The 18,582-nt window shown below is 45.3% G+C and overlaps 1 protein-coding gene across 1 annotated transcript in view; it reads right to left on the bottom strand.

Moving 5' to 3' along the window:
• Nucleotides 1-18,582, bottom strand: part of CACNG4 (calcium voltage-gated channel auxiliary subunit gamma 4) — a 44,257-nt gene that overhangs the window by 6,362 nt on the left and 19,313 nt on the right. The window contains exon 2 of the mRNA XM_076353675.1: nt 4,062-4,145. Coding sequence (XP_076209790.1) covers nt 4,062-4,145 — 84 coding nt within the window. The remainder of the gene's footprint in view (nt 1-4,061; nt 4,146-18,582) is intronic.

The following is an 18,582-nucleotide window of genomic DNA, read 5'->3' on the forward strand; positions in this document are numbered from 1 at the left end:
GCTGTCACAGAGGGGTGGAAACCCCACAGCGTACCGGGAGGACCCGGGGACCCCCAGGGCTGAGTGCATGGAGAGGAGAAAAACCGCCATCTGGACCAATCTGCTGATGCGGTGCCATTAGCGATGCGGTCTCTCCCGGGTGTCATCTTCCCGGATGACACGCACAGCGAGCGGCGCCCGTTTCCCGAGGAGAAACGGCCAGATGTTACAGCTGATGCTTTCTCATTTTACTGTTGATGGCCGTGGCGTTCCCAATTTTGTGAATTGCTTCCTAACGATTCCCCTGGTAACTGGTGGCAAAACTCCCACTGACTGCAGGAGGGACAGGGCTGGGCGTTTAACAGCAGCATTGCTTTTGTGTGCGCTGCAAAGCCCCCGAGAGCCCCAGTAAACGGGTCCAGCCCTCATTAGGATGGTGCAAACATAAAACAAAAAAGACAGTCCCTGCCTGGGAAGCTTACGCCTATATCGATCTGCAACAGCGAGAAAAGTCCGTCTCCTACCAGAACTGGCAACATCGCTGCACGTGTCCTTTACAGACGGGGCATTTTCTAACCAGATCTAAACCCAATTCAGTCGGATGCATTACTATTCCGACAGTGTCTTGCAATAATTGGCAAATCCCAGTAATGAGGGTGTAAGGTCTCTAATCAAAGCCTGTTGAGTGCTGAGAGCCCGTTCTGTTGTCCTGGGTGTATCCCCGCGTGTCTGGTACGAGGCAACAGGGCTTTGACTTTTGGGTCAGTTTTTTAGAGTCAATTATTAGAAAAATATTCAATGTCAGGCTCTGCGCTGCTGGACACGAAGGCACCCCAAATCACTGTTGGTCTGTTAGTGTCCTGACAAGAGGCAGCCTGGGCTTAAAATCTACTGTGGCCCACCCTTTCTGGTTGTTGTTTTCTATGTTTTACGTTCATGCTGTTTATAATGATTTCAATTAAATCAAAGAGCTTTCCTAAAATGCTTCAGTGATATCATCAGAAGGAACTTGCCCAACATGTCAAATATAGGGGGTGAGTTGTTCTACTTGTAGCAATAATCTCCAGAGATAATTTTTCTATAGCAGGTAATTAATGTGAAGAGAAACAAAACACACAGTGTTCTCTTCCTGTAAAACTCTACAGTATATTTTTTCCTACAATGTGTACTTTTAGCTCTGAAATTTAAAAGGAAGCTCATAGGTACCACATAGAATTTACACGTCTCCTGATACTGCTAATAAAATGACAGCACATCAAAAAACATTAAGGCAATCTGGTTTTTGCTTTCTCCCCTGCTTTTTTTTTCTTGTTTACCATCTTGTCTGTTTGCATTGGCTGTTCTGCACTGCTATGTGTTGTGACACCTCCTTCGGTGAAGCACCGCAGCGCGCCGTGCTGCTCCTCCCCATGGGGCTGCAAGCCCTGGTGCTCCGCTCGTGCTTTTATTCTCCTCTGAAAGGCAGGAGCCAAGCAAACGGCTTTAAAAAGAGGATGCTATAGCATGCGGGGAAGAGGTGCATGAAAGTGTAGACATGCCCCTGAAATGGGGTCCCCAGTCCCCCTCCTCATGGCTGCACTTCTGCACTGCAGCAGAGCCCTGACATCCTCACACGTGCCGTGAGGATGAGTACGGCTGAAATCCCCTCTTCTGCAAAGGGAGAGGTGCATGTGCTTCGTGCAATGCAGAATCGGAGCAGCTTGGTTTCTGTGTGCCTGCAGAAATGCGGGAGAGGAGGGAAGCTGGAGCACACGTGTTGTGGTTGGGCGATGCAAGCAGCAGCCCCGGGGACTGCATGGGCTTTCTGTGCACGGCAGCGATACCTCTGGCACTTGCTGGGGCTCTGCACAGACATGTGAAGGGGATTTTTTTAGACACACGGGTTGGCGTGTGTTGTCACAGGGGAGGCTGAATAGGAGGGGTCTTGTTTGAGCTCCTTTGCACATGTTAGTTGTCACTGTGGCTCGTTTCCTTGGTTTTGCAGGGAGCGGCCTGAATGCCAAAGGGCAAAATCCAAACTCCTGCTCCTACCCACACCCCAGACCAAAGTCTCCTAAAATCAGTCATTTTTTCACTGATTTCAATAGGGTTTTGTACCAGGGCTTGACACTGCTAGCACCATGATGTTTACATTTATCTGAAGCCTGTATTAGATTGGTGACTGTGGAGCAGGGTGAGACTCCTCATGCTGCTCTTTCAGGAGCACAAGATGCACAAAGCGTTGGTGCCTTTGTTACCCTCAACGTGGCCCTCCAAGAAACTTGTGCCAAGAAATGGCTACAAAGCACGGTGAATGATAAGGAGACAGCAGATTGCAAAGGTGTTGCACAGAGGGCAAAAATGGGGGACGGAAGGTCTCACGTCTCCTTTCAAGCAGGATGCAAATGTCCTCTTGTCTGTGTCTGGTTAGACAATGATTAGGTTCCTATTACAACTACGTATGAGCTCATCTCTTCTGGATTTAGATACATAACCTTTCAGTAATCTCTAAATCAACCATACACATTTTAAGCGGAGCTGCAGTTTTTCTTACAAAAGTTAAAGCAGAGGAGTCCTGTTATCTGTGCAGGCTACGCGAGGATGAGCTCTCCTCCGCAGGGGGGAGCAGCCGAAGCCTGATCTTGCAGAAGACAAAAGGTTGAACCAACTTGTTTTTGAGGTCTGTACTTAGTCGCTTTGGAAAACAGCTTTTAGGAACACCCGTCACAAGTGCACTTACAAACAGTTTGCCAATCTCATCTCTTACTGCGGAGCTGTAGACTGTTTTTCCCAGTTGTCCCTTTTCTCCAAATAAAGAAGGCATAATGCACTTTTATCAAGATGCTACTTAATTCCTCTTTCCTTTACAGTCCTTTTACTAATGGTGTTTCCTAAGGCTGACTTGGCATCAATTTAACGTTGGTTCCAAGGCTTTGTATGAAAGATCAATGCAGCTGTGCTCACACTCTGCTAGTCCGCCTGAGCACTGAGATCATGTCACCCAAGCACTATGGCTGATCTAAATTGACAAGAGTAAGGATGAAAAAAGTCTGGGTTTTCTGGTAAAGCATACTTTTCAGAGATTTTTATTCTTTCTTCTTGTCTTAGCAACCAGAAGTTGTTTCCCAGAAGTGAGCAGAAGGGCAGAGTGGTTCTCTAAGTGGTGTTTCAGGTAATTAATAGCAGTGTAATTGAGGAGTGTTTTGCCTTGCCGGGTGTATCAGCCAGCAGCGTCATCCATTGCTCCCTGAAGCTTTCCCAACACCTTGTGAACTGCAGTTTCTTTCTCCGGTAAAGGGCATTGCTTTCAGCTTGGCTGGTCAGCTCTTTTGTTCAAAAGGAACGACTAGGCAAGGCGTCCTCCTGGGAAGGGGAAATCTAACTCAAACTTTGCAGGATTCATGAAGTTTCACACTCGGGTTCCAAGACTTCCTATCAGCTGAGCGAATGGAGGAGATGAAATGATTGCCCTTATTTCAAGCACCAGGTTGGGGGATGAAATTACTTCTGTGGTGGATTACACACCAGCACAGAGCAGCGATGGCTAGCTGTCCATGCACGGAAGCCACAGTCCATGCTCATGCTGAGATTTCGCTGTTAGCTGCAGAAATTTCAGCTTCCTTCCTACAATGCAGTAATTTCACTGCAGGGGGAGGTGGCTCAGCAGCTGCAAAGGACAAGGCTTGCATAAGGGTTGGGTTTGAGCATTAGGAACAGCTTCCTAATGGGCTGGAACCCACTCCTCAAACCTGTTTTGATACACTAATCAGATAAATATTCCCTCTGTAAAATATCCTCGCCAATCTGGGAATGATAGCTGTAGTTTTCATTTGAAAATTTTCCACATAACGTTTAGAGAATGGGCACCACAATCACGAGCGTTCCTCTGGCTGAAGGAAACCCTTGAAATGGGCATCCCCAAGGGTCATGGTTGCGTCAGCTGCAGCGTGAACAGGACACGTGTCACCACTGCTCTGTGCTACCCAGTTTGGGCCAGTCTCTTGCAATGAATAAGACTTGGGTTGCACTCTATGGAAGAGAAACCCAGGAAAGCCTCCCTGGCCGTGTTAGATCCTGTGTGTTAGGTATTACTTTTCACTTACGGAGAAGGTATTCTGAGCTGTCATGGTCATAGTCGTTGTCTTCAGGGAAGTGGTTGATTCGGAAGCAATGTCCTTTGTAGATTCCTAAATGAAAACAAAGCAAACATAACACATAAGGAATAGAACCAGGTAAATGCACTTCTGCCAGCTCTGCTCTATTTCCTTTTCCTCCCAGGCTGTATAAGTAAATTATTCTCCTGTAGGGTTGGTCACTGATTTTTTTTTATGCCATCAGGAAACCATCTCTAAGGTCACGAGTTTTGGGCAGATTGGGCTGAAGCCTAGCTGAAGGAAGGGAGAGCCAGGATTCCTGGGCTCTTTTCTTCAGTCTGCCACTAATATTGTTCTCTTGAGTTTTTTAATCTCTCTGTGCTTTACTTTATCAGCGCCGTGCTTATCTTACAAGCATACCGAGTTTGCAAAGCTTCTTTTTGTTCCTAGAGTGACTGTCACTCTGGGTCCCTGCCCCATGGCTGGGGCTCCACAGCAAAGCTGAGTGCCCACCTAGCGCCCATCACCCCTCCTGTCTCGTCCCCAGTGAAGTGCTGGTTTCCCTTATCAGAGCTGGTAAATGTTGAACTGTCTGAGGCCTCTTCACTTACTCTCTAGGCTTGGAAAGCAAGTCCATAAATCTCTTCCTGCTGCAATTTAAACCCAGATGTCCCCCTCAAGGCTGGTTCAGCTTTTAATGGCATATTTGTTTAGTTAACTGGGAGCCCGTGCAGTGAGTCAGGGCGCGAGTGTGCACTCCTGATACCTGAAGGAACAACACCAGAGTTGGCTGGATGAACCCCTCGCTCGACTGAACAAGATGAGGTTCAGCACTTTGTCCATCCGGGTAAAGCTTTACATTAGTATTTTGTATTCTTTTCTATCACGGTTATCCAAAGCGACATCCAGTCTTAGCTGCAGTCGGGTAGCTGAGACCGCTGTTGCACAGCGAGCTGCACGGGGACCTCTCCCCAGAGAGCTTACTGCAGGAGCGAAGCCCCGGGTGTGATTCTGCCTTGGTGCTTTCATTATCCATTAACCAGCGCTTTCGTGCTCAGGAACATATATCACCCAGGATGAGTTATCCTCCGCACAGGAGTTTCGGTGCTTACAGCTTGAGCTGGCAGAAGGATTTAAAAACCATCACTTAATACTACTTTAACAGAAGCACAGCTGCAGTCTGTAGGATATAAATGTGGATTTATTTCACTACCTATTACCAATGATTACAAATATCTCAAAAGAATTACTAATCCGGAGGATTTCAATTGCACCCTGTGAGCGTCAACTGCAGGTTTGCTACTACAGTGCATTTAATTCTTCCAGTAAATGATGTATCTACTCTAATTGCGGTAATGGCTCAGGCTTTCTCTGCACAGCACTTCAAAGGCTGTGAACAAGAAGTAAGTGGCTCACGTCACATCTGGAAGTGACACACCTGTCCTGCCTGCCAGGGGGACGGGAGCACTTCAGCTGGGACTGCTCCTGCTAAGCATGTTTGCCCATGCATCCCTCTGTTTGCCATCAGCTGGTTTGTTGCTCCTGGTGGCCCTCCAGTAAGGCAATCCAAAATTCAGATTTTTAAAGATGCCAGTGCTTGTTTTTACGGCAGTTCACGCAATGAAACTAAATCACTCCCAGCATAACAGGGCCTCTGAGACTGGAAGGTCATTTCTTTGAGTCTCTTCATTATGGTGTGCCAATTTAGAGGAAATACATTCAGAGTATGATTTTTAGCCTCTCTTATTCATTAAGAAAAAAATCTAAATAATCTTCTCACCCTAATTTCCTACGGAAATAGGCTTTTCAATGACTCTGTGCTTGTGTGTGTATAGGTGAGGCCATGCCTCAGTCTGTATGTACTTTTCCAATAACTTTTAAGGTAGTTGGTTGAATTTATCCAGAGCTGATACAAAAGCAGAAGTATCACAGGTAACTGGGTTCCCACAACGTCCGTGCAAGCAGGCAGGTGCATGAAGGAGAGAGCTCTGTCCACCGAAGGCTGCTTTGTGAACTTGCATGTTCACAGAGCATGGACGTGGGCGACAGCCCAAATGAATGTCCCACTTCCAGAAAGTCAGTGAAGAGACAAGAAGTCTGCAAGACTGAAATGTTCCCCAAGCCTCTTGTGTTTGCAGCACTGATGGATTGATGGAGGGTTTTGGCCTCTGTAAAGTGGCCTTACGTTATTAAACTTCTGAACGAAATGGGCCCCTCAGCAGAACTTTCTCTTACACGGAGGCCATGAAGGCATCCCTTCCACTGCAGGACTGAAATGCATCAGCAGGACAGGATGGGTTGGTGTTAGCAGTGTCTGAGCTTTTCCTCTTTTATGGTTGGAGACCTTCATTTCCTGGTGCTTCTGTCTGGAGCCTTTCACATGAAAGAGTATTAGCAAGTCTGGCAGAGGTGAAAAAAGAGGATAATTAGCCCCCAACAGAAAATTCTAGACTAGCTGGAGAGAGTTCCTTTCTGTTTCCGGTTTTTAGGAATACTGAGATTGGTCATTCTGGCCAACTTTTTATAGAAATAGCAAATGAGACTGAAATTTGGACCTGTATCAAAGCCTGGGAATCCAAAATATTCTTCCCAATATTTTTGCTGTAGTTCAGATCATAGATATTGGTTCAGGGTCCTCTCTAGCGTCTCTGGTATTTGATAGCTAGTAACAGCAGCAGACTGGATAAATTTTTTCCATAAACTTAACAGGTGTCATATAACTCAGCAGCAGCCTATTAAACTCTCAATGAGGCTTGAAGTTGCTATCAAGAACTCTGGTGACCTACAGGGTATCGAGGGCTCTTTTAATCAGAATTAAATCTTTTAATTTAAAACAGAGTATCAGAAACAAAATTTTGCTAGGAAATGTAACTACCTTTTTTCATAATGATGGACTTTGAAACTCAGATTTGGGAAAAATTAAAACTAGGTGGGTGGAAGCTACTGAAGCAGTGGTCAGCTTTAAAAGCACAACAGCAGAGTCTGACTTATACTTAAACACAAAAAAATAAAACCAAAACAGAACTGAGATTTGATGAAATACCTGGCTCCGTGCCCTAGCATGTAAAGCAATGCAAAAGAATAAAAGCCATGAAACAGAAGAGGTGGCAGAAAAAGAAACACCTCAATTAAATTCAGTAACAGCTATTCTACAGCATCTGCACAAGGCCTGAACTCCTTAAAGCTCTTCTCAAAGGCTTCACAGAGGATGCCTTGAAGAAATGTGCAGACAAACGTGGCCGCTGGTCCACGCTCCGTAAGGCACACACGGGCTGTTTTCCACACCAGGATGTGACGTGGCAGAGAGATCTTTTTCTTTTCTTGAGTGTGAGGATACAGTCCCTTACACGCTTTGGAGAGGAAGATGGAATATTTAACTTCTACTTCTGTACCCACTAGAGAGAGATAAATAAACTGCAATCACTGCCTAACAGATACTAAAATATTGAGAAGCACTTCTGGATACCTCTTGAGAGTAAGATGTAATATCCCACTGAGATGCTGTAAGTATTACTCCTTTCTTTGAATGATTACTGATATGTTTTAAATGATGCTTTTAGAAACACAAATATTATAATGCATTTTTTCCTCATAATAATAACAACTTTGTTCTGAGTTTTGAGCCAGGACTTCAGGATCTGGGTTAATGATAATGAAGAGGCAAATTTTCTGAAGTGTTGCTGATGGTGTAAGAACATTTTTTTCCCACTGGTTGCAGCGTACTTAGCTGGCATTTAAAAACTAAAAGTTGTTTCTGACTTGGTTTTACTCTGTGTTCAAGGGCTTCTCCGACGAGGTTAGCGCTTCCCAGTCTCTCTAAGTGTTGTTCAGATAACTATAATTAGAGTGTGATGTACTCAGATAATGCGATAAGGGAGGGAATTGTAGTGCCTAAGTGAAGTTTAAGCTTTGTTTTGGGGTTTGAGATCTCAAAGTACATAGAGTTTTCAACAGTAAAACAAAGTAGTGATCCCAAATTCTGATGACATACTACCTTCTCCTTGCTCTTTCTCAAATAATCCTTTAATAATCCTGCCTGTACCATTGCAGAATTGTTCACTGGGGTTTTATTTTTTGATGACTGAGAGCGATGGTTAATGCTGTAGGATGCAAATGCTTATTAACTTTGTCTGTGGCCATGCATTACATGATCACGTTGTTGTTGGCCATACCATCAGCCTGGTCTTTGAAACAGCCGTTTCCCTTGGTTAGTATTTATCAATGACAACATTCTCTGATGCCCTGGAAGTGTTTGCACAAATCAGCACTGGAAGATAGAGCACTTAAATGTCTGACAATATTTGTCAAGGCAGGCTGTACTTCTGTTTTCTCCTAGCCCCTAATCCTGAAAACTATATACAACAAGATCTTTCCATAACATTAGTGTTCTGTTGTCATTTAAAAGAGGTCTCCACCATGCAAGACGCTAGCAGCTTTGCAGCAGAGGACCTTGTCTGCGGGGTAATTCTGTCCATAGCAATTTTCGTCTCCTTGCTCTGGGCACGAGCTTAAGGGAGGCGATATCTGAGAGCAGTGGGAGACACATGAGGATAGATGGGTTGAGCTGCTGCCTCCTTCTCCACCAACAGCTTCTGCAGAGCTATTGCTCGATTAACTATTTCATCTTCCAGCCCTCTCGCCCGCCCTCGTTGGTGAGACTATGCAGTAAAACATCGGCTTTGGGACTTGGTTGAGAAGCCTTTCTTGTTTTCTCATGGGACACCAGACATTTGCAACCTCCTTGGATCAGACTCTCCCCTGCCAACACGCCACATTCTTGTAGCTCTTCAGCAGCTACAGATACTTAGTGCGCACACATGCACACTATTAATAGAGTGAAGCAGGGTTTTCTCCTGAGGGGGGTTATACTGATGGAACGAGTGCTTTGAATGTCAGCTGCAGAAGCGGTCGCGTGGCTACAGCAATTATCTGCAGGCAGGTAAATGGACCCCATAATTGTCCAGCCTAAAATCCCACTAACCAGCTGATTTCTTTCTGGTAAATGCGGGTCTTCTGGGATGGTCTGAAGATGTGGAAGGAAATGATTTTCAAGATCATTTGACAGCACGTGCTTGCAGATACAGGGAATACAAGTCGCAAGGAGCTGACTGTATATTAAAAATAAGGCAATCAGTAAGGAACCATGGGAAATTTGGCCTGGTGGTTCTGCTTGTTGCATCTATTCTCTGATTAAATGCTGAGCTTCAGTTCCAGAGCCAAACGTTAGCCTGATTTACTGCAACACTTGAATATCTGAACGTTTAAATGACATTTTTTCTTAATATATCAGCACAGAGAAGGCTGACTGACAGACAACATCACAGACAAGAAGAAAGAAAAGCGTGACATGCAGAGTAGGGCTGTTGTAACAGAAGTTGCCTGAACACAGCGTCCACCCAAGCACGCCGTGTGGGACTGGGTGTCCTTAATGGCATGGCTTTGCACTTCCCTTGGACAACAGTGGAGAACCTCTATTTATGGTGAGAGTGTGTCAGCACTGGCCTCTGCCAGGGGAGAAGAGGAACAGTTATATATTTTTTTCCTGAGGAAGATTTCTCTGCTGACATGTTCTGAAATCATTTGCCCGTGATTTGAGCAATAGTGAGCAAAGTAGATCAGACATGCCAAAAAATGTTCCTCTCCGCAAAATTTGTAGCACGGAGTCTATGTGTGCACTGTGTTCGTTTCTTTGATTTTCCACCAGTACGACTCCCCTGTCTCACTGGATTGACACACAACAGCGAATGCAGCTGCTGAGTTAACTTGCTTTTCTCTTCATTTCTCTCGCCATAAAATAACCCTTGAAAAGAGGAATGGGTGGTGCACCTTCTTTTACTTTCAAAACCTGCTTTGTGGTGCTGATGGTCAAACAGGGACTATTATGGTCCTGAGCTCTCCACTCAGGCCACAAGGAACAGCATTAGATATTTTCCTGTAACTTGGCACTTTCTATGTTAAATTGTCCCGAGTTCGATTATTTGTCTCCTGCTGTTTGCTGAGAATTTCACAGGCCTGTCCTTAAGTTACTTGAACAAGCACAGATCCTGTGAGCCTCTGCCAGAGAACGTTTAATGCTGTAATTATAAAAGAAATCATGAAGTATTGATGCAGGTCGTGTGCAAAACACACCCCATGTGAATTTGCTACCCCACATTGCTGCTGTAACGCCTCCTTCATCGCCATGGAGGATGGAGCCAGCAGAGAAAGAAGCCTCGGGAGGTTAAATGCACATTTATTGGGTGTCTGCCTTTGAGAAAAGTTTGGCTGTTGTGAGAGCCTCATGAAGCTGGAAACTTCAAAGCATAGGTTGTTTTTGAGACGGATGCTGTCTGACACCCCCCGAGTCCTGCCAGTCCGGGAAATGTTTGTCCACGTGACAGTTCGTATTTTTGTTTCATCCTGAAGGTGAATAATGCTGCTAGTACCTGGGGTTATTGTTATACTTTTGCCAAGGTAGGTCTTGTTTTCAGAAAAAGCTTAGGATCTAAAAAGATTAGAAGTCTATTCCCATAACTGTGGGCTAGCACGGTACCATAAACCAGCTGACCAGCACTAGCTGTCCGTGCATGTCATGGTCAGACTAAAGCAAATTCAGCTCAGCTGAGTCTTTAAAAGGAAATTATCCTGAATCTTAACCATGTTTCTCTACAGGTGTTGAGACAGTGAAACAATAATTTTCTATTTTTCCTCCTAAAAGTCCTTTCCTTCTTTCTCTGTCTTTCACCCCGTAACTCAGAATTCACTTGTTTCTCACTGAGGGGAGCTGAACTGCCCACTTCAGGGCCAGATTCTGATTTCAGTGCAGTGGACTCAAATCTGTCTCATCCAGTAACAGCGATACCAGAATCTGGTCTTCTCCTTTGTTTGCTCCCCCTCTACTTCCCGGGCAAAAAGAAAATGATTTAAAAATGTTCAAATGTATGAAATTTGCCCCACTTTCTTCCTTAGGAGCTGTCAGCTCTAACAAACCCTTTGGGTTCTTCTTTTGATCTATTTTCAATTGTCTGGTGGGCAAAGCAAAACTCCTCCTCGATTCTCTTATTTTCTTATCTTCTTCTGTGACATGAATTTCCCCCTTTTCCAGTCCTCCCCCTCCGCTGCCTACAGACCCTCCGCTGCTCAGAGCTTTTCACCGTCCCCTCGGTGCCACGTGAATAACTACCGGTCGCTTTTGCTGCCTGCTCCATCTTGCTCCTTTGTAATGTTTTTAAATGCAAAACACCTTCCCGGTGTGTTTAGCACCTCGCAAGGGCTCAGACCGCCCTGGTGGCAGCGGCGTTGGAGGAGACGCGCACCGAGCAGCTCGCAGCTGCTTCTGCCCACGCACTTGCAAATGAGCTGGTGTTGGCAGGGGATCGCGCTCTGCTCTCACCCTGGCCTTTATTCTTAGCGCTCGCCGTTCCCCTCAAGTCTGGCAAAAGCACGTTTTCTCTAGGAACAGGTCTCAGTTTATCTTGTCATTTGACATGCTCAGTCCCACCATTAACCTCACTCCACTTCTTCTCTTACTTTCGTATAGTAGTTAATGCTCCCTCCTGTATTTATCATAGACTTTCTATGAGAGAAGAGACCGTCTTATACCACCATTGTCAAGTATTTACTCTAGGGTATTATAATCTGCTTTCCCCAACTTGCCTGCACTGTGGCAGTGTCTGATCCGATTGCCTTTTGCCGTCTGCAGCCCCTCCTTGGTGCTCCTCTACAAAAACCTCTCTGTTGGAAGCAGAGGCAGCTCACAGCTCCTTTCACCATATCCCCGCAGAACGAAGGCTGGGTTGCTCTGTTCCTTGCATTGCTTTTTTCTACAGTGGTCTCAAACTGTAGTGGAGCTCATGCTCCGCATTGCAGAAGAACTATCTCCACTGATCTGGGTGCCAATTTCACAGCCATAAATAGCGACCAGCGAGGTTCCCGCTTGGGCAGTTTGACCTTCATGTCGCCCTTTTCTCTCTAACACTCTTGAGTTTCCCGTGGCCCAGATGTGGTACCTTAGCTGAACTCCTCCAGATACCGGGGGATGCTCACTGTTGCCCAAAGAAGTTAGCCACATCGGAGAAGACGTATCTCGCTTAGGTGGTGAAGTTGTCTGCTGTTGAGTGGTGACTTCTAGTTCTAGCTTGAACCATTTTACTCTTTGAGCAATATTATTTTGGCATGCTGTAATCCAGGACGTAACACCTGAACACTATTTTGTAAAGCCTGGTAAAGCATCTCCAGATTCTGGATCACCTGCACCAGAAGGCATCCAGGGAAACGCCTACAGAGGCCCACTCGGTTTTAATTCACGTGGGTATATACAGCCTCAGCAGCCGACCTTCTGTTTTCAGCTGGGCAAATATCATCAAAGATGTTGTGCATTTGTATTTCTGTGTAAGAAATGAACGGATGCAGAAAAGACGCTTTGCCAAAGACGACTTTAAAATTCTACGACAGCCTTTTATTTCATTATAAGGTTTTACTTGAGACCTTGAGCGATGTTAGAAAAATCCGTGGCAGCGAAACTCATTTCCGAAGATTCACCTCACCTGCACATCTGGGAGCTAATAAAACACATCACATTCACCTCACCTGCACATCTGGGAGCTAATAAAACACATCACAGTGTCTGGCTGCTGTCCTTTGAATTCTCTCCAGTCATTACAAAACTGCTGCCAAAAGTACTAAGTGTCCTTGTGCTACCACAGTGAATACCAATAGTATCAGGGAAATGTAGGACAGCAGCAAAGTAGATGAGTTGATTGTATGTTACATATTGTTTTGAGCTACTTAATTTCTATTTTCTTCGAATGTTCCTCTCATAAACCAGCATTTTGGCCACAGAAGTCATGATTGAGGTTATTCAGCAATGCTCCTATCCCTTTCCCAGCTGTCTTTCCTTAGCCAAACAGCAGATAAAATAGCGTGCTGTGTTATTCCACCACCACTGCTCAGGCATCCCCGGTAGCCCCTCCGTGCACTGCTGACGGTCTTCCTACTACCATTTGCAGTTTGCTCCTTATTAACCATGTCCCCTTGTGCTGCTGCTTGGAGGGCAAAGCGGGGGAAATTTCAGGGGGTTTCTGTGGCTTATTTTAGTCTTTTTTGTTGCTCCTTTTTATGGAGCTTATTGAAGGAATGACTCTGTGTTTTCTAGGAAGAAACACTGACATACTTCCAGCCCTGATGTTCAGTTTGCATTTTGTAAATCATCTGCACAGGGAAACAGGGGCAATTCCTCAACCTGGGTATGACATGATTTTTTTGGGCCAGTGTTGGTGATGCTGCTTGAGGAACATTTTCAAGTCAGAGCTAAGTTAGCCCTGCCACGGCAAGCGTTCCCATGCCTGGCTCAGTCCCAAGAGACTGTCAACATTTCTAGTTGTCATGGGGTTGTTAACTCACTTTTCTGTGTCTGCTTTTCTATCTACCACCACAGCCCACACTTGCTGTGTTCTGCCTTCACACCTCGTCTTGTCCTGCATCTCATGCCGCAGTCCTTTATCCCGGCAGCCCAGAAGTTTGTCTCACCACTCATTTCCATACTTTGCTCTGCTGCCACTTTGCCAAAGCTGTTTCTGGGTGGCTGATATAATCCTCGTCCTTTTAAAATGAATTTGGAGCTTGGATAGAAACCTCCACTAGAGTTCTGTAGTTGGCTTTTGTACCTTAGCTAAAATTGGTCTAACACTTGAGGAGTTGGTGTTGGCTTCTTAGGTGAGCAGCTTCACCCATCAGAGCTTTGAACTGAAAGTCATTCTCTGAGTTTCTAGCTATTATATTCTGGTCCAAAATGCCTTAATTTAAAGAGGTACTTTAGTAACCAGCAGTGGTTTTTGTCAGAGACTAACTTGTTATTCACAACTGTAACTACACAGTGACCATCATCGCTCCAACACCTCCGAGAGCAGTGGGAAATAAGCTGTGGTGGCCTGTATGCTAGCCAGGATTCAGGTATATCTTGATTTGGACCAAATCCACTTCCCCCCCTGCCCCCAATATTTTTGACCCTGACATACATTCACTGGTACAAAGACTGCTCATTCAGGCAGTCAGTCTGCCTGAATGCTGCCAGTCCATCAGTCATTATGAGAGGGCTGAAATGCCAAATTTGCCGGATGCAATTTTGAGAACAGATAGTCATTTTGTCTGATGAAGCGTTCATATGCTGCAAAAAGACAAATCGTCTTTTATTTTCACGTTGTCAAACTGTGCTTTTTTCCAGTGTTGGCACAATTGGAATCAAGTTTCCCTTAAGGGATAGCTTGGTTTTTATCCATCTGGTTTCCCTTACTTCAGTAAGTCATCAGTTCTCCCTCATTAACATGGTGATCAACCAGGGCTTGATGGTTTCACCTCTTACGATCACAGCATGTCTATAAAGCCTGTATCATGGCTCGTCACTACCTGGGGGAGGAAATTTAAGGAATTCAGGTCTCTTCAAAGTCCCTACTGAATTTATAATTTGAGACAAAGTCACGGTCACGTCTGGGGAATGAATACTGTTCTTGAACTAGATGAAACATACCCAGTACAATGTGTGATGCTTTGTCCCCTATATCTTCTGCCACTTCAAATTTCATCCATGTGCAGCCTGGAGCTATTGCCTTCTCATTCTTAATTTCTACTTTTAGACCCTCTTAAACTGCTGTTTTTTCAGGTTCCCGAAACATCCTCATTTCACAACAGGCAAGGTTTGCAGTTGTCATACAGCAGTCTAAAATTTAAGGAACAACTCTCCAGAATGAGGACCCGAGTAATCCTTGGGGGTGTTTGAGGTAACATGCACAGGATGCACCCAGTGTCGTCTTCTGTAATGGAAAAACTCTCCAGATCTAGTCAGTAGAAAAATGGTTCATATTATTCGTGAGATCTCTCGGTGTAGCAGAAGCTTACAAGGCATCACGTAATTACCTCTCTGCATAAAATGAATTATTGCCTGCTCTAATAGCAGGGAACGTCTCTAACGTGACATCTAGAACTGAACTCTTTCTTTACAAACCTTCTTTTGGCTCATTCATGCACCACAAAGTTTTTATAATGAAAAAAAGCGAGGGTTACACTGGAAAGTGGTGATATAGGAGCTCACTAGTTAACTGATTAGGAATATGCAGGATATTTGGACACTCCTGGAATCTTGTAATGCTTCCATGTCTCTTCAATCCATGGTGATTCATCATAAGATGATGGTATTTAGAAAAACAGTTGGATATTGAAGAAGCAATAGGGAAATTTCACTCCATAAATCATCTTAATTGAAGGGAATGCTTGCAATATGTCTGTCTTCATAACGCAGTGACCTTGAGTTGGATCTGCATTCATTTTGGAGCATGTCTTCCTCATTTCTATGCCAGCTTGTTGAGTTATACATAGAAGCTAAACCTCTAGAGATTGATCATGCACAATCAGTGATGTGGGACTGAAACAAGGCAGATGACAATGGGGAATCTAAAGGTTAGGAGAAAGGGGTGTAACTGCCAAACCCTGCTGATGGCTGGATTTGGGAAATGCAAGGCAAAGGTTTCAGATATCATCTGCAGGATGTATTAGTGGAAAACACGCTCCACTAGGAGAGATTAGTGCGGTGCATCCAAGAGACCGTGTTGTCTAGTTGAATACTCGGGACTAATGTCCAACCTTGGGAACAAATAACAGAGCTGCTGGTTAGAAAGAATAGGTTCCAGTGTGAAAAAATGAAAGGAACAAAAATATTTTGCAACCGTAATATATCCTGGAAGAAAATATAAAGGAAATATGAAGGACTTTAGCTTGAATTAGAGTTATTACTGATTTGGTTATTCCTGATTCCCAGCAGTATGTGCTACCCGTAAGGTGCCATTCCCTCACGGAGGGTAGGTGCTGGCAGGCTCGGGTGTCTCAGGCATTTGGTGGTAGAGGGTGCCTTGGGAGCCAGGACGGTGTGTCCCTGGCTGTGGCCAGCCTTGTGTAGGAGATAGGGCAGGCTGGTCTCACTGGGGCACGTTGAGAGGGGGAGGAAAATGATGAGCAGCTCTGGGGGAATAAGGGCCCGGGGGAGGAAGGCAGAGAGCAACGTAAAAAAGGAGGAGGAAAAGGAGCGCTTCAGGGCAGAGCGGGGAGGAACGGGAGGTGGTTCGCAGAGGAGGAGGAAAGGAAGCTTGGAAGAAAGTGGGAGGGAGAGAGAGCTGAGGAGGAGGAGATGGGAAGGGTGGGCGGTGGGTGGCCGGAGGCGAGGAGAGGGCCTAGGAGGAGAGCAGCAGCTTGGCAGATTGGTGGTGCCTGCGGAGACGGGGACCAGATGGCGACCTGGGTCCTTCCTGAGCAGCTCTGCCTGCATCCACAGCCCTGCCCGGCAAAAGAGTCGGTGCTCGTACTGCTGACAGAAGGTGAGGGGATGCACAAAGTCACTGCCTGATGAAAATCAAGAGCCTGAAACTTATAATTCCCAGGGCTGATTTAAATTATTACAGTTGACTAATGACCTAATACATAAAAATGGAGATGGCTACCAAATAGATCTGTTTAAATGAACACATGCAGAAGAGATTTCATTTGGCTCCTGCACCCGAAACTTTCTATTTCCTAATGCAAACTAAGCAGTGACAAATAAAAATGAGACTGCAAAAGCAGCATGACCTCTTTAAGCTTTAATTATTCATTAGAACTGTTTTCTTCTCTGCTGAGATTCAGAGCAACACATTTAAGCGGGTTCCTCTCAGGTTTATGGAAGATGTAACTTCCTTGTTACACCAGCTAATAAATACAACTAAGCACAATGGCCCAACAATATTTGTAGAAACAGCATTTGGGAAAATGTGTTTAATGAATCAGAAATGCCTTAATCTAGTCAGTCTTGAAAAGCAAAGCATATCGTGCAAAATTACAATGCACTAAAGCACAGATGCATAAATATTTTATTGTTGAGATTTCTGAGTTTACTTTCTTCTCTCTTTCAGCATTTCAGAACTGCATTTTACTAAGAAATGTCTCTACCTGCATCGGGGAAGGATAACGGTGGTGGTAGCTTTGGGCAAACCAATCTGGGATCTCAGACTTGCATTTAAATAATATATCTGAGAGTACCAGCCCTTAGCAGCATCAGGCACATCTTCCATTGTAACCAGCAATGCTTATTGCTTTTTGCTGTCCTAGGATGGCATGGAAGTGACTGGCAAGGTTTACAGCTGGGAAGAAAAAAAAACCAAGAATTTTTCCTTTTGCTGGGAAGACTGGACAAAAGGCAGGTGCCCCCGTGCCCGGCTGCACAGGCTGTTGTGCCTTTGACTCCCTCACAGCCCTCCCTCTTCAGCCCTTCATCTGCCTCCCTGCCCTTGTATAAGAGCATCTTGGGGACCATATTTCCTCTCAAGTTTTGAAAGCAGGAGAGGACCAGTTTGTCACCACCTTGGCGAGACCTCCCGAGAGGTACGCAGCTCGGGAAACAGGCAGAGGCTCCGACTGCCCGGGAACGGTGCCATGCACAAGGGGAGATTTACAGCTCCTCTCCCCTTCAGACACTTCATCTGGCGCGATGCAGAGCTGACAGTTCCTCATTTCCAGGTATTACAAACTCCTCTTCCTCCACAGGAGTCTGTACAGTCTGTTTGGGGTCCCACACGCCGAACCCCCCTGAGGGCAGCATCCCTGCAATGGGCCTGGCAGACGGGCGCAGGCAGCCGAAGGGCAGCTTTCCAAAACCCGCTTCTCTTAACGGAGCTGTGCTCTGGTACTTACTCAATCTTTACAACTCAGTGATATGCTGCCAATATATTTTTGTCAAGAAGACAAAAATACGTTTCTTCTTCCTAATCCCTCAGCCTATGAAAAAATCTCAGTTGTGTGTGAAGAGACTCGTGTGTGTGTGTGTATGTGTATATGTGTGCGTATTTTAGGGGGGGAAAACAGTTTCTGTAAATTTATTTTCCAGTTGAAAGTCTGCCTTGTAGCCAGGGAAGCACTGTTTTCACCGTGTATAAATTTGGGCAGAAAAGCCTTACTTTGTGCTGAGCAGAAATGGCGGTACGTGCAGTGGGAATTGGGAGCAAATCCTTTAACTGCTCCATGTCCCAGGTTCTCCTCTCTAGGATGGAGGCATGATGGCTTATAAATAATTTGGGGATTTATGGGTCAAAGAGCCCTATATTAGCAAAGTTACCTAATAATGGATGAAGGAGAGAGGCATAATCCTTCTAAGGTTGGCCTCAAGTTTGTGCCAGGGGAGGTTTAGATTGGATATTAGGAAAAATTTCTTCACCGAAAGGGTTGTCAGGCGTTGGAACAGGCTGCCCAGGGAAGGGGTTGAGTCACCATCCCTGGAGGTATTTAAAAGACGTGTCGATGTGGTGCTTAGGGACATGGTTTAGTGGTGGACTTGGCAGTGCTGGGTTAACGGTTGGCCTTGATGATCTTAAAGGTCTTTTCCAACCTAAACGATTCTACGATTCTAAGGTGGGGAGCTTTCTGTTTAAAAAGTGCTTCAATCTCCCCAAGGGCCAGAGAGACTCCAGGTATTTAACGTGTTAACTTAAGTTAACTTTTAATTAAGCAAGACTCTCCCACACAGCCATGGTTTGGG

The sequence above is a fragment of the Aptenodytes patagonicus genome, chromosome 16 (assembly GCF_965638725.1).
Source record: "Aptenodytes patagonicus chromosome 16, bAptPat1.pri.cur, whole genome shotgun sequence".
NCBI classification, from domain to species: domain Eukaryota; kingdom Metazoa; phylum Chordata; class Aves; order Sphenisciformes; family Spheniscidae; genus Aptenodytes; species Aptenodytes patagonicus.